The sequence below is a fragment of the Palaemon carinicauda genome, chromosome 1 (assembly GCF_036898095.1).
Source record: "Palaemon carinicauda isolate YSFRI2023 chromosome 1, ASM3689809v2, whole genome shotgun sequence".
Taxonomy (NCBI): Eukaryota; Metazoa; Arthropoda; class Malacostraca; order Decapoda; family Palaemonidae; genus Palaemon; species Palaemon carinicauda.
Window position 1 is genome coordinate 204,654,579 of NC_090725.1, and position 17,049 is coordinate 204,671,627.

Below are 17,049 nucleotides of genomic sequence, written 5' to 3' on the forward strand. Positions count from 1 at the left end.
TTGGACTGCCGGCCACAAGTGCTATTGCCGGGGTACTAGATACCGCCGGCTGGACCGGCACAGGCAGGTGCTGACTCAGCCGGTGGTATGCCGACTGTACCAGTGCTGCCGGGTGCTAGCCGGCCGGACCTTACCGGCGATGGTTCTGGTGGCTTGATGGAAGCCTGAATGATATATTTTCCCTTTCCATTTGAACCTTCTTTCTGGAGGAAAGCAGTAAATTAACGGATTTTGAGCGAAGCGAAAAATCTATTTCTGGGTGAGATAGCCATGACGTCCTGATGGAAGGTTCCTTCAGTAGCTTCCTAGGGTATATTTAACTACAGTGGATATTCCCAGAGAATTGAACTAAAGGTTATCACAGAATTCTAACTTCTGGTGCGAGTACCCTAAAGGTTTCCCTCTAGGATATCGTATATCAACAGGGGACGCATGTATTAACACGCCACATAGCTATCTACACCCCATATAGAGCTAACGCTTCGATATGGAAAGGTGGCTGAGTAACTGGGGAGCCGTTCCACAGTTACACTCATCCAAGGCTGCTTTTGGTACTCGAGACGTAAACAAACGGGCGCCATTGCTAAATGACGTCACGTCCGTCCTCATCCTGAGCTCAGCTTCTGCTAATCTCCATGATACAGCAGGTCAGGGAGGGGCCTGAAAGGCTGAACTAGAATAGACGGGAGGGGCCATCAGGACGTGATGGCTATCTCACCCAAAAATAGATTTTTCGCTTCGCTCAAAATCCATTTTTTGGGCTCAAGCCATGACGTCCTGATGGAAGTGTACCAGAGAATTAATGTATCGTGGAATTTTTCCCCTTTTTAATCCAAGTGCCAAGGGCTTCGAACAGTATTATAGAACATGTCCTTACCAGAGATTCTATGATGATCTAGCTTCCTGCCCCCCTGGCAGGGAAGTCCTGGTGGACAATAGGAACATCTCGAAGCGATCATTGAAGAGCTACTCACCCTGCGTAGAGTTCACGCTGGACTCGGAGACAAGACTAAGGTTAATATTCGGGTAGGAATATTATCAAGCATAGTTAAGTAAATAACATTTACTATTCCCCCTGGAGGAGAGATCGATCTGGTCTCGGAGACAGAACAAAGGTTAATATTCGAATAGGAATATTATCAAGGCATGAGTGAGCATATAGCATAATTACATATATTATTCTTCTCATTTTTCAGGGAAAAAGGGGTAAATGAAACTATAACGATCGTATATTTCTTGATAAAGAATAGAAGCGGAGATAGACGCACATGGAATAAAATAGACATTTTGTTTCTAAGATTGCAGATCATTATGGTAGTAATTACAATAATGAATATAGAGTTTATTTACAGTAATAAAAGAATAATGTACATAGAAAATAAAGACTTTAATCTTGATTCTGAAAAGAAAATTTACTTTTTAGAAACACAAGTTCCAGAGGAACGTCAGTCTTTTTCAAAGAAAACACATATGCCCTAGAGCATGTGGCACTCATGTAAAGTCTATGACATTTCACCTTGGTAAGAACAGACTATTAGAAACACTAAGTGTCCATTAAATCACTATGTATCACAAAAGGGTCAACACAGGCACCCGTAGAGTTAAAGTCCCAAGTAACTCACTGTTCTATGCAGAGTTAAACAGCAGGTTTCATAACACTACCTGCGGCTACCACGAAATGCTTAACTTCGTGCACTTGTTTTGCGTAGTGCTTGAAGAAAACGCGCGATGATTTCCAGCCTGTAAAGCTCTTGAGGCTTTTGAAATCCATACTCTGGAAGAAGCTCAGAGAAGAAGCGACTTTTCTAGGATCGTGACCTGCGGGTGTACTGTCAGGATCCGCTCTGCGAATGAAGTATGTGATTTTCGCTCTTAGTTGTTTCAGTGGCAGGTCGCTACCCGATGTTTCTCCTTTGAAGAGTTGTCCTCCACTGAAGTCTGAAGTTCTTCGAAGATAGACCTTAGACTCTCCACTGGGCATAGAGAGACATCCTCCTTCAGGGGGCAGATTCTCCAAGGGCCCCATCTCTTGGTGGGTAGTTCATTCTTAGCGAGAAACGTAGGGTAAGGGAAGAGGGTAAGCTCTTCTGTCTCTGCGAACAGGATATGACCCTCTTCTCTTGATAATGCCACTATTTCACTGACTCGGGCTCCTGAGGTGAGAGCAAAGAGGAATATAACTTTTTGAGTCAAGTCTTTCAGAGGGCACGAATCGTTGTCCAGGCTAGAAGCAAAATGGAGCACCTTGTCCAGGGACCAGGAGATAGGTTTTGGTGGGGGTGCTGGGCGTAGTCTAGCGCATGCCTTTGGCAGTTTATTGAAGATATCACTGGACAGATCAATCTGGAAGGCGTATAGAAGTGGTCTAGTCAAGGCCGATTTGCAGGTGGAAATCGTGTTGGCCGCTAAGCCTTGTCCATGAAGGTGAATGAAGAAGGACATACAAAAATCAATGGTGATTTCCGTAGGATTTTTTGCCTTGACGAAAGAGGCCCACTTTCTCCAGGAAGATTCGTATTGGCGTCTGGTAGATTCAGTCTTGTATTCCTCGAGGAAGTCTAGACTTTTCTTCGAGATCCCAAACCTTTTCTTTGCGGCTAAGGAGAGAAAATCATGAGATGAAGGTCCCTGACTTTCAGTGATGAAGCGAAGACAGTCGACTTCTGTACTGGACCAGGTAGGGGAATCAGCGTGGGCTGCAGCTCCAGGACCAGGGGGTACCAATTGCTCCGGAGCCACTTGGGAGCCACTAGGGCCGCTGTCCCTTTGAAGACTCTCAGTTTGGAGAGGACTTTCAGCAGAAGATTGGGAGGGGGGAACAGGTATATCCTGGACCATCTGTTCCAATCCAGTGACATGGCATCCACTGCTTCTGCCTTGGGGTCCTTGTACGGAGCCACATATCGAGGAAGTTGATTGTTGTCGCTCGTCGTGAAGAGATCGATCTGAAGTTCCGGGACTTGGTGAGAGATGAAGGAGAATGACCTTGCGTCTAGAGACCATTCCGACTCTATTGGGCTTGTCCTTGATAGAGCGTCCGCCGTCACGTTGCGGAATCCTTGTAGGTGAACTGCAGACAAGGTGTCATTTCTTCTTTTCTGCCAAATGAAAGATCGGAAGAAGTACCTGATTTATCTGGGGCGATCTCGAGCCCTGACAATTGAGACATCTGACTACCACCGAGTTGTCCAGAGTCAGACGAATGTGGATCGAGGGAGGCGGGGAGAGTTTCTTCAGGGTGAGAAGAACCGCCATGGCCTCCAAGATGTTGATGTGGAATGTCTTGAATAGGGGAGACCATGTTCCTTGAACCTGTTGTTGGTGGGAGTGACCTCCCCAACCCTCCAGTGAAGCGTCCGTGTGGATGTTGATCGATGGAGGCGGGTGTTGAAGAGGAATGGACCTTTTCAGGGCGTTTGCTTCTGACCACGGCTTTAAGAGTAAGCAAAGTCTGTTTGGAAGCCGTCTCTTGAGGTCTCTTCGAGCGATGGATGCGAAACGTCTCCAGACTCCCGTGGCGTCCTTTAGCTGTGCACGAAGCACTGGGTTTGTCACAGAGGCGAACTGTAGAGAGCCGAGGACTTGTTCCTGCTGTCGTCTTGAGATCCGTTTGGATTTTAGAAGCCTTCTGACAGACCCTGCTATTTCCTTCCTTTTCTTCTGTGGGATGGAAAGGCGGTGTGACTGAAGATCCCAATGGATTCCCAACCGTTGGAACTTCTGAGCTGGAGAGAGGCGAGATTTCTCGGCGTTTATCTTGAAGCCCAGATGCTCTAGGAACTGGGTGACTGTTGCAGGCTCTCACACAATCTTCGGGCGATGTCTACCAGACTAACCAGTCGTCTAGGTAGGCCATCACTTGGACGCCTTGAAGACGTAGCTGTTGGACGATTGCGTCTGCCAGCTTGGTGAAGATCTGTGGAGCCACGTTGAGCCCGAAGGGCATGGCCCTGAAGGCGTAACTTTTCCTTTGGAGTCGAAATCCTAGGTAGGAGGAAGCGTAATGATTCATTGGGATGTGCCAGTAGGCATCCGCCAGGTCTATGGGGACCGAGTAGGCCCTTTGAGGCAGAAGGGTCCTTATTTGTTGCAGAGTCAGCATCTTGAATTTGTTGTTCGCAATGAACTTGTTGAGAGGGGATAAGTCTAGAATGACTCTGAGTTTGTCGGAGTCTTTCTTGGGAACGCAAAAGAGTCTCTCTTGGAACCTGGTTGACTTTACCCTCCTGATCACCTTCTTGTTCAAGAGTTCCAGGACATATTCTTCCAGGGGGGGGGGGGTTGACTGTTGGAAGAATTGCTGGAAGGCTGGGGTGGTTGAGTCCAGCTCCAGCCCATTCCCTTCTTGACGATGCTGTGTGCCCAGGGATCAAAGGTCCAACGATCCTGGATTTGGCGGAGTCTTCCTCCCACCGCAAGCACATCATTGCTTCTGATGTCCCGAGGGTTTGCCACCTCGGCCGCTAGCTCCCCTTCCTCCGCTGCCTCTGGAGGGACAGCGAGAAGAATCTCTGCCGGAGCCTCTGCCTGAGCCCCTACCTCTGGAGGGACAGCGAGAAGAATCTCTGCCAGAGCCTCTGCCTGAGCCCCTACCTCTGGGACGAAAGGTAGTCGAGTGTTGCTTGTATGCAGGGGTGAAGACCGGCGACTGCCACACCACCGGTTGGGGGACCAACTGAAAGGTCTGTTGCGGCTGCGTAGCCACTTGGAGAGTAGCGGGACCTGGAAACTGTCGTCTCTGTTGACGTTGCTGGGGTTTGGGCTTTGAAGCTTTCCTGAGAGGACTTCCTCTTGCGGGACATGCCCCACTTATGGAGAAGGTTCCTATTCTCCGTGGCAGCTTTGTCCACTATCTCTTTCACCAAGGTAGATGGGAAGAGATACTTGCCCCAGATATTGGAGGAAATCAGTCTCCGGGGTTCGTGTTTCACTGTCGCGTTAGCAAACACGAATTCACGACAGGCTCTGCGAGCCCTAGTAAAGCTATATAGGTCCTTGGTTACAGTCACCAGGTGCGACTTAGCTAGGACCATATAAAAGTCCGGGACTCTAGTATCCCCGGCCATGAGTTCAAGCTGTACCTGGTGGGACAGCGACGCGGCGAGTCTCTCCTTCGTATCCTGATCCCTACGAAGGAGGTGATCGTTCAGCCTTGGGAGGTCCTCATTGAATTGACGACCGGCTACATCAGGCTCCAGTTTCCCTACCGTGAAGGTCGACTGGATGTCTTTCCAGTGCCTATCATCGAGGGGAAGAGTAATGGAGAAAGGTCTGCACTCCTCCAGTGCAGGGCAAGGTTTCCCTTCCTCCACTGCCTTTATGACCGCTGTGAAGGCCTTTTCGATGAAGGGGAAGGTCGCAGAATTTGGCGCAACGAAAGTTGGATGCTTCTTGCTAAGCGCCGGCATCTTGGAGTTAGTGAAACCCCTACTCTTCACTGCCTGAGCTAACATATCTTGGGCCTTCGCGAGATTGAACACAATAACTTCCTTTGGTTCGGTCTCCTCCTTTGAGGCTGGGTCGGACCTGAGCCGGACGTAACAGTCCGGATAAGCCTCGAAATTTGGGAAGAACTCCACTTCTTCCAGCAAGATAGAGCCAACCCTTTCACTGATGCAAATCTTGCCAGTTGTAATTGGCATATGCTCGGCGTATCTCCATGGGTTAGCTTCCGAGCAGGTGGGGAGGTCCTTAACCGAGATCCTTTTCGGTTGTTTGAAGCTGACGAGATTCGTCCGGAATTGTTCCTGAGTTTCTTGTAGCTTCTTTTCCATGAGGGCTTCAAGCATCTTGAAGACCTCTTGAGTGGCCGATGGAAGAGGGTCCCGGGTGGCAGAAGTCGAAGGAACAGGTTCCTCGGACGGTGCAGGACTTGCTGGGGGAGCAGGAGCGACCTCGGTCTCCGAATCAGGGTATTCCACCTGATCTTCCTCATAGTCGAGTTCCTCGCCCATGAGGTTCTTCTCCATCTCTTCCGACACTTCCGACATACGTTCCACGTTGTCGGAATCAAGATGGCACTCACGCATGGACTGTGCCATGACTACATCAGGTTCCACGACGATTTGGACGGTGGGGATCTGATCACGGGGAACCACTGAATCTTTTGATGCTTTTGGGAAAAACAAGGCCCTCAAGTCTTCGTTGGGAAGATACGGTCCAATGGCGTTCTTCTGGAAGCCATGCACCCATTTGCGTAGCTTCTCCCTAGCAATGTCCCTTGCCTCCGCAGAAGGAGGATCATCGAACGCCTCGACAAGAAGACCTTTGCAGACTGTACAGCTCTGCGGGTCCCAATACTTCAAGTCGCCTTTCTTGGCGGCGCAGGGGGCGTGGGCCGGCACGCCTTGTGCCCGTAGAAGTACGGGCACTTCACCCCGCAGAAGTTACTCTCACACTTCAGATACTCCTCCTGTAAAAGAAAGAGATCATGACTACATGGAAGGCATAAGAATGACTTACATTACTCTAAGATTAAGGATAACTTAATCTAAAATTAAGAATAACTTAATTATAAGAACATAATAATGTTTAAGATTAATGAGCGTGAAAGGAAGTAGATAGACACATACTTGTGAATCCCGCCCAGCCGGTTACCGTAACCTTATCCGTAGACAATTCCTTTGTGCCCGAAGGTCACAATGAGGGAAATCCATATGGATGAGCCAAGCTAGGCTTTTAACAGGAATTGTCCACAGAGTGTAATAGGGTCTGAGACCACTCAAATCCCTGGGGGAGAAGGGGCATAGGATAAACCCCTTATTAAATGTAGGTTCCGGCAATCGACTGCACTAAGATACACAGAGTATGCTAGAATTATTGTAATGTGCAATCAAACAGCATAGCCACAATCTTGCATGGTAAGACAATACCTATATGGAAGTGGCCAAGCCATCTGGCTGCAGTATATTGACTGTCGGCATGTTGCCGGCAGCCAGGGAAGGGGTACATGTCCCTTAACGTCTCATGAGGGTGCCGGCAGACCGACGGCACACCGGAGGCCGGTGCTGCAGGGTGGAAGGCATCAAGGCAGACACACTGAGTATCTATAAGGATAATACCATAGTGGCGACCGCTGGCACAGCGGCGGATCGTCGGCAGGGGCGGCGGCTAAGGCAGCCGAAGGCTGATGGCATGGTGAGCCTTGGATCAATTCATAAGATAGATATGTAAATGGTTGTATTCTTAGATTGCTGGCAATCAATGCCGGCATGTGGGTGGAAGACTCCAAAAGTCGGCCGGCTTTTACTAGGTAAAACGAAGGGAGGGACGTCGGTGGTAAGTCGACGGAAGGCGGCAGCCTCCGGCACACGGAAGGCTGACGTCTTAAAGGGGGGAGGCATCTTATGAAAGAATGTCACCTGAGGTAGTGGCGGTTATCGCCGGCAGAAGAGACGGCACAGGACCGGCACTAGGATAGAAAGAGAGAAAGGTAAGGAGGGATGGAAGGGGTAAGATCCTATACCCCTCCGGCATCCCTCTGGAGAGAGTGCACTCATGATAGGAGTGGATACTCCTAACATCCGGCGGCAGGGAGCCGGCAGGTGGCCGGGTGCCTGTGGTAACCCAAGGGAGGGATAGAGAGCACTCAAAGAGGGGGCACCCCCCGCCGGCAGGACCGCTGCCGTCAACTTCCCCCATAGAACGCTATGAAGGGTAAGTGTACCAGAGCGGCCAGCTAGCAGGAGAACAAGTTAGCCCTACCACTCCACCCAAGGGAGGAGTTCACCAAAGGGATAGGTGGGGAGGGAGAAGAATGGGTCTTTCTAAAGAGGAGACTCTGCATGAGAACGGCCACCAAGGTAAGGGAGAACGCTCCCTAACCTAGGATAGGTAGCCCAGATCGAGAACGGTACTAATGTACCGTCTCAAACTATAATAAGGCAGAGTCAACCCCCAGAGCTTAACCTAGAGTAGGAGGACTAACTCCTAGACTAGGAAAGCTTGAAAGACACATCGCTAGTTGCAGGGAGGAAGGAGTAACCCAACCAGGTGCAACTGAGGAAGGGCAGGGCCCTTCCTAATATCTCAGGCACGACCCTAAGGGGGGGTCATTCCCTTAGGGTAGGCAGAGAAGCGATAAATACTCTAGCTGTAGACGAGATTCCCCTATATAGAAGGGAAAGCAAGTCTACCCAGAGGGAATGCCCGCAAGCAGGGGGAATAGGGAGCATATAAGGGTTCCTTAATTAGGTTAGGAGGGGATAATACACAATCAACACTGTCCCTTATATGGTCCCCGAAGGCGAAAACACTTACATCACAGTAAATAGTATGTTAGAAATGCCACAATCTTCATAACTTAACTTAGGAACACTGGTATATATCATGCATGAAAACAAGCACTAGGCTGTCCAGCCTAGGGGCTAAGCTAGCGATCTAGTATGGGGTCGAACAGCGACCGAGTCTGATGAGCGCTAAAACACGATATAAAGATTCCCTAGTTATGAAGACTAAATAACTAATAATATTAATTAGTTAAATGACTGGAGAGGGCTGTTCTGGCTAACTAAATAAAGCATGCAACATGAATAGCGGCGCCATAAAAGGGCGCGTCCGGTATCGGCACAGCTCTGCCACAAAACACAATATTTTACGAAAAGTATTAGTTACTTTACGGCTAGAGCTTATTTAAACAATACTGGGACCTGGTACTCAACTTTCCAGAAGAAGGCGAGGCTGAAGGTAGCGACATAACGGCGATGTAAGCTGATAAAGTAAGCACTTGGGAAAAATCCGACTTAGCAAAGAAGCTACAGGCGAAAGGATGAGGACGGACGTGACGTCATTTAGCAATGGCGCCCGTTTGTTTACGTCTCGAGGACCAAAAGCAGCCACGGATAAGTGTAACTGTGGAACGGCTCCTCAGTTACTCAGCCACCTTTCCATATAGAAGCGTTAACTCTATATGGGGTGTAGATAGCTACGTGGCGTGTTAATACATGCGTCTCCTGTTGATATACGATATCCTAGAGGGAAACCTTTAGGGTACTCGCACCAGAAGTTAGAATTCTGTGGTAACCTTTAGTTTAATTCTCTTGGAATATCCACTGTAATTAAATATACCCAGGAAGCTACTGAAGGAACCTTCCATCAAGACGTCATGGCTTGAGCCCAAAAAGATATTTACATCCTTACTTAGTGTATACATACACAGTAATAAGGCAGCCTTCACTCCATGCTCTCTCTCTCTCTTTTAGCTAGCATGCTGGCCGGGCTGTGCCGGCAGGGACTAGCTATGCTGGCTATATGCCGGCTGAATTACCTTATATGTTTATACAGTAGTCAGTGTATTTGCAGTATAGGATATACTGCAGATAGAAATCTTTTGTATATATACTAGTAGTTATCCTCCAATATATCTTGGGTATCCTTGCCCAGGTGTTTGCTGAAACCAATCCTATATTGAAAGAATAGAATTTCTTCAATATTCTGATTAGAAATCAGTTTACATTTTACCTTACAATATTAAATAAATTAAGGGGCCTGTGGTAGTACACTTTCTATGATTAAAGGTTAGAACCCTTATCCTTGAGTTTCCCTGATCAGGAAACTCTATGATTTTAATATTGTAAGGGAATACCACAGCAAATGGGCTGGGTACGATACACAAATATATGTCTCATATTTCCTAGTCCAGTTGGCGTCATGCCGGCTAGACCGGGCCGTCAGATGCTAGCCATAATGGCAGCACACTGGTTGAACTACAATACATAATTATACAGTAGTCGGTATTTTGCAATATAGTATATACTGCAAACAGAAAACTATAGTATGATTATACAGTAGTTAATTTCTGACATATCTTGGGTACCCTTGTGCGGTCTTCTGCTGAGACCGTTCCTATATTGAAAGAATAGAATTCCTTCAATACTCTGATTAGAAATCAGTCATCCTTACCCCACAGTGTTAAATAATTAAAAGGGGCAGTGGCATTGTACACTTTTTCTACTCCTAGGGGTTAGAACCCTTTCGTTAGAGTTGCCTTGATAAAGGAATCTCTTTATAGTTAATACTGAGGGGAGGTAACAGCATTTGCTTGCAAGGGATACACGAGTATGTGTCTCCCACTATCCCTTTTTAGCTTACTATCCTAAGCTATTTTAGTTAAAAGATGTTTTTTACATATTGCTTATCAGTGTGATAATCAATTGTATACTCATTCTGCTTTCCTTTCTTTACAGGAGGAACCACAGATGACCTGTGATGCATTCTTCTGCAATATTAAGAGTAAGTACTTTTATGGTCATAATACATGCAGGTTTTATGCCCCCTGCAATATTATTTCAGAGTCCCTGCATTATTGGAACCCCCAAGTTTGTAATATATGTCGGACCTTAGTGTCCGAGGGTTTTGATAATCCCAAGTCGATGGAGTCTAGGGATGCAGCTCGTAAGAAACTACGCAATTGGGTAAGAAGGTTCCGGAAGATGTCTCCGGGACCATACCTACCTAATGATAGGATGCATAGCTTACTATTCTCGAAAGCAAGTAGGGAAATAGTGGTACCCCAGGCACGATTCGCACCTCCCTGCGTCCAGATAGCCTTTGGGACAGAGGGCAGGAAGCCCTCCCGGGAAGAGGTGGACAATGTTGTGTTGCAATTGCTTCCATCTGTGCCGGCTCTAGAGCTGCCAACCTCGACATCTTACCCTTCTACCCCTCTATTAGACAAAATGGACCAGTTACTGGCCCATATGAAGGGTCTACTGGAAAACTTTTGCATACTAGGCTAAAAGGAGGAAGCGAAATTCAAGATAGAGCTCTGTGAAGCTCCACTTGTCGCTCCCCAAGGGTCATTCAAACGACCTAGAGACCAAGACCTTACGACATGCTCCGAAACCAATTCCTGGAGGTATGCAGAGCTTATGCCGATTTTAGACGGCAAACTCTACATCTCGGAGAAGATTGGTGCTGTTCCTTTAGACGAAATCCAGTTTTGGCCAAGCTTAAACGCTTTCCCTAATTGCTTCATTCGACTGAAGCATGAACCAACGTCAGGAAAAGAAATGGAACTGAAGGAGGTCATGATTCTCGACCATGATAAGGCACAGGCTATCTTGTCAAATAGCCTGAGAAAGGCGGGTTTTCGGTGTTGAAAGTGTTCACACGAAGTAACAGACACCCTACCTTTCTTCTCCTGCTTCAATATCATTCCCCTTTACGTGGAAGGCATTGAAATCTGTTGCCAAGGCAGTGTAGGCAGGCAAACCATGTCCTGCACTTGGAGTGCAAGCCTCTGTCACCAGCCTTTTCCATGCAGGAGAAGGATTGGAAGGAAGTCCACTTGACCTTTTCAGTAGGGAAACTAGACGCGGATGTCGCTAGACGACAGTTTAGCGAGAATCTCCCTAACCTTTCTGAGTTTCTTTTGTGCAAGGAACGAGGGACAAAGGAGAGACTTGCAGCCTCCCTATCCCTACAGAACTGCATAGAGTTGGGTTCAGCCTATCAAAGTACCCCAGACATGCTCATGGTCTTGTCCAAAATGCATATGGCTACCTTAGTAAAAGACCTTTATGCCTTTATGAAGGCTAGGAGAGCCTGTAGGGAGTTTGATTTAGCTGCCGCAACAGTGAAACATGAAACCAGGAAGCTGATATCTTCCAACATCTGGGGTAGAGACCTCTTTCCAAACGAGGTAGTCAGAGAGGTGATAAAGAAAGCCACCACGGAGAATACCGGACTTCTCCAGAAGTGCGGCATCTCTTCAAAGAGAAAGTCTTCCACGGATGTGGGTCCCCAACCTAAAAGGAAGACAGAAAAGTCTAGAAATTTTCCTCGGGCTGTTCAACAACATCCCACAGTTTCGATGACTGCGGTGCCACAGGCAGGTGGTCAAAGAGGTAAACCTCCTGATCAGTCAAAGCAAAGAGGTGCCTCTGGTTGGAGGGAGGTTCTTTCAGGATCGCTGGACCTTCGATCCTTGGGTCCAAGGCCTAATCAAGATGGGACTAGGATGGAAAATAGACATGCCTCCACCATCATTTCCTCAACTCTTCCTACACTCCAATTCCATCCTGGAAGAGTATACCTTAGAGCTCTAGAGCATACAAGTGGTAAGGAAAGTATAGTCCATCGAATTCCAGGGAAGGCTGTTTGGTGTTCTCAAGAAGGACCTGTTGCCACTCAACAAGTTCAAATAAAACAGCAAGTTCAGAATGTTAATCCTCCTGAACATAAGGACCTTATTTCAATAAGGGGTGTTCACAGTCTTGTCAGACCTGAAAGATGCCTATGGGCAGCTTCCAGTCAGTCGCCCCCTCTCCTCCTACCTAGGATTAAAGTTACAGAGGATAACTTATGTCCTAGGAAAGAAACTTGTCGGACTAAAGACAGTCCTAAGTATCTCCACGGAATTGGCGGACACAGTCACGCAAAAACCAAGCCTAGAAATGGTTCAGGTAACAAAGTACCTGGATGAAAGGGTGGTGTGGGCAGCACCCGAAGTGGCTGGTCTATGAGCATCCAAGGAAGTGATCCAGTTCCTGGAACATCGGGGATGCAAAATCAGCTTCAAGAAGTCTATTATCTCCAGCTCAAAGGCTTCAATGGTTAAAAAACCATTGAAATCTGAGGTCACACCGGGTCTCCTTTCCCTTAAGGATGTAAAAGGAGATCACAGGGTCGGTCAAGAGACTGGTAATCAGTCAGGATTCCAAGACACTAACAGGGAAGTTCTGAACTCTCTCCAGTTTGCAATAGTGACAGACGCAGTGCTAAGAGCACAGCTGAAAGATGCGTTAATAGTCTGGAGAAGATACGCATCAAATGCTCGAAGAGATCTAAAAGGAGCGATATCGGTCTTTCTTTAATCGCTTCCTTAACAATCGTCAAAGGCCAAAAGCCTATTGAAGACCGTGCCCTTGCAACTACCTCGACTATTGAAGATCATCCGCATGGATGCCTAGTCGGAAGAATGGGGTGTTCACTCCCATCTGAGGAAAATCCAAGGGACTGTCATTTCTATCTAAGGCCATGTTAGTCCTGTCGTGGTTGGGGAAACTCTCCACGCAGATCAGACCTCCTCAGGCTGATGTGGGACATCGAAGTGATAATGAGACGTCGGAACCGACAAGGCTAGAGAGTGTCTCATGTAGTTTAGGTGATGTTAGCAGTCCTTTGCCTAAAAGAATGGCATCTATCAGCAGTTCACGTACAATCAATCTGCAATGTGACAGCGGATGCTCTACTCGGGCTTAAGCCGGTAGAGTTAGAATGGTCCATAGATGCTGACCTATTCTCTCCCAGATGGGAACAAGTCCCCGAGCTGCAGATCGACCTCTTCGTAATGAGCGTCATCACGAAACTACCTCGATATGTAGCCCCATACGAGGATCCTCTATAGGAGATAACAGACACCATGTCTCTAGTATGGAAGGGATGGACTCAGGAATTCCTGTTCATCCCATCCAATTTCCTGCTGAAGGTCCTCAACATGCTGAGATCCTTCCAGGGAGGAGTAGCTTTGGTGGTTCCCAAGTAGCCCAAGAGCAACTGGTTCCCTTTAGTGAAGGAACTGAGGCTGAGGCTGGCCCCAGGACTGAACCCAGTACTATCTCAGAGGGTTCTGAAGTTAATTGCCTTCGATTTATCACAGAGCCCAAACCCTTCATTTCATGATTTTCTTGCCCTAGCGGTTAGGAAAAGATTTGGGATCTCAGAAGGCAATATAGAATTCTTAGAAGAATACAAGTCTAAGTCAACTAGAAGATAGTATGAGTCATCTTGGCAAAAGTGGGTTGCTTTTGTAAAAGCAAAAGGACCAAGAGAAATTTCAATGAACTTCTGTCTGTCCTTCTTTGTCCACCTTCATAATCAAGGTCTGGCAACCAACACGATAACTACCTGCAAGTCAGCCTCGACTAGACCTCTTCTATATGCCTTTAAGTGGATCTGCCGAATGAAATCTTTAATAAGATTCCGAAGGCATGTGCAAGGCTTAGGCCTGCAGCACCTCCAAAGCCCATCTCTTGGTCTTTGGACAAGGTCCTACATTATGCCTCATCTGTGAACAATGAAGATTGTTCCCTCAAGGATCTAACCCAAAAGGTTATTTTTCTGTTCGCTGTAGCCTCTGGGGCTAGAGTAAGCGAAATAGTAGCCCTATCTAGAAATGAGGGCCACATTCAGTTCACAGAAGCGGGATAACTGAATCTCTTTCCTGATCCAACCTCTCTCACTAAGAACGAGCTACCCACTAAGAGGTGGGGTCCCTGGAGAATCTGCCCTCTAAAGGAAGATATGTCTCTATGTCCTGTAGAGTGTCTAAACGTCTATCTTTGTAGAACTTCAGACTTCAGGGGAGGACAGCTCTCTAGAGGAGAAACCTCTGGATCAAACTTATCCCTAAAACAACTGAGGGCGAAGCTCACCTACTGACAGGTCATGATCCGAGGAAAATTGCCTCTTCACTGAACTTTTTTCAGTATATGGACTTTGAGTGTCTTCGCTCATATACTGGATTGAAATCATTCAGTGTTCTACAAACATTATGCTAAGCAGGTCCATGAACTGAAGCATTATGAGGTGGCGGCAGGTAGTGTATTTAAACCTGTCGTCTAATTACTGCGATGAACAGTTAATTGAATGGGACTATCAATTAAAGGGAAAAGATGTCAACACTTTGGTGTGATACCCTTTAAATGAGTGTACCATGGTGACTCTAAATCTGTTCAAAATCTCAGGTGTGGAATTATACAGATAACACTTGTGCCGTGTGTACGTAGTACACAGTGTTGATAGGATACAACATTTACAGAAATTATAAAGGAAAAATTTATTAAAAATTTTTCTTCAGTCTTAGATTGGCACTCATCATTTCTTCCCTTTCAAAAGGGAAAATAATTTCTGTATACGTCGCATGTATAATTCCTTTATCATGTTACATTCGTTTCACTTGTTATTTCATTTAGTCATTTATTAGAAATAAATGTCTATTAGAATGTAATTGCGTCCTAATTTTCCTGGCAGTTTGCATATTTAAGATGCCAGAGTTCTTTGACTTACTCATGTAAGTAAACCTCATATCATTTTTTGCTTACAAGCAATGGATATAATGGACACTGATATTGTTCCGACAATATATACAATCCGTGAGACCGTTCTTCGCAGAATCCCTTTCGAAACTACTATATCTGTAGCACCATGCTCAACGCTACAAGGAATGTCCTTCATCTTGGATGTGGCGCCATCTTGATACGCAGTAGCAGTATGGGAAGTATGTAACCTTGATACGGCTCCCCTTCTATTTTTGCCACTTTAGCTCTCGAAGTGTTAACGCTATTCGAGGTGAAGATTGCTATGTGGGGTGTCAAGAATATATCCCTGATATTGTGCGATATCCTTGAGAGAAATTTTAAGGATATTTGTGCCATAGTTAGAATTCTGGAGACCTAAAGGTGAATTCACTGGGAATATCACTGTAGTACATATTTCCTTTAGGAAGCTACTATTAGGAACTTCCTTCAGGACGACATGGCTATCTCGCCCAAAAATAGATTTTTCCGTTAAATAGCGAAGGTTTGTATAGTTAGGAAAAATACAAATTATATACGAATTTGTCATATTTAAATTTGAAAATTATGTTTTTTATTTCTGTAGTCTATGTTTAATTCTCTGATACGGTACCTCTGACTTTAAATACTCTATTGTCTGTACTAATGAATAGCACTCTCAATAGTTTTTCCTTTTACAAGATAGAATTCTAAAAATATCTCTTTAATTTAGTTTGTAGAAGAGTATAGGTATCCTTTTACACCATTAATCTTGGAAAATACCAAATGCTTTGATTAACAATATTTCAGGTTAATGCGCAGTTTACACCTCGTGCTTATCAAATTGAGCTCTTCAAGTGTGCAAGGAAACAGAACTCCATATTAGTGCTTGGTACTGGATCTGGAAAAACCTTCATTGCCGTTTTGCTTATTAAAGAGTTTGCAGATGAGGTAAGGAATACATTTTAAAGTTAGTTTGATGTAAGCATTTTAGACATTGCCATATAAGAGAGGCATGATTTGTAGGTGTTAAAGATAATTGACAACATACACCAGTGTTGAATTCTGATTAACCAGCTGTATTCAGATCTGGATGTAAGTTAGCCTGCTATGACTAGAGTACACCTGAATAGTATTCAGATCTTTTCATTTTTACTTTGCTCTTCATTGATAACTCTTGCATACTGTTTAGACTTTTAGTTTATTTTATAAAACAATAGTACCTCAGAGGTCGAACTTAATTAACTCCAAAACCAAGTTTGAATGCCGAATCAATAATTAGCATAACAGTAATTGGTTCACCACCCAAGGATGCTCCTATTGTGGGCCAGTTTTTAACAGTGTACAATATTAAAATACAGTACAACAATACACAAAGGCATTACAAAGAAGAAAAAGTTATAGTAGATAGAATAAAGGAATAGATGTGGAATTAATGAACATTGAACTTTACTTTATCTGTGGTATGGAGAGTGGAGGACTGGAGGGGAAGGTGGTGAAGAGGGAAAGAGGAGGAAGTGTTGATGCTACTTGGAAGGGGAGTCTCCATCCATAAACACTTTGGGTAACTGTCCCTCTAGGGTTATTTCTCTTTTGTGCTTCTTTTCTGGCATTAACTGTAATGCAGTTGATGGCCTTTTTACTAATACCTGATCAAGAGAGTTTTGTCTCTTCCTCCCTTTTATGAGGTCTCTGAAATGACTTAATGCATAATTATTAAAAAAAAATGCCCTTTCTCCTGGCCACGGGCTTATCCTTATGATATTTTTTCCCCAACACATTTCCCATCAGATACAGTGTCTTAGATACTGTCTGAATTGGTAGCTCCTCATGCGTTACAACATTATGTACGCAACTTCTTTTAGATTTTATTAAACCACCCTTGGCCAGTCCTAAAATTTTCACTGAAATCTGCCTCATCACTTATTTTTGTGGCCTATTTAACAATGTCTGAATGTATCTGCTTTGCCTTTTCATTTATGATTGTCACTGAAATGCCATCACACACTAAATAATTTTGATTTATCTGAATTGATAGCAATTTCTCAACTTT

The 17,049-nt window shown here is 45.6% G+C and overlaps 1 protein-coding gene across 3 annotated transcripts in view; it reads left to right on the plus strand.

The window, feature by feature from the left end:
• LOC137653597 (endoribonuclease Dicer-like) overlaps positions 1–17,049 on the plus strand; it is a 617,521-nt gene that overhangs the window by 187,172 nt on the left and 413,300 nt on the right. For all 3 annotated transcript variants that reach the window (XM_068387145.1, XM_068387137.1, XM_068387151.1), the window contains exon 3: positions 15,807–15,947. In XM_068387145.1, the coding sequence (XP_068243246.1) occupies positions 15,807–15,947 (141 nt within the window). The remainder of the gene's footprint in view (positions 1–15,806; positions 15,948–17,049) is intronic.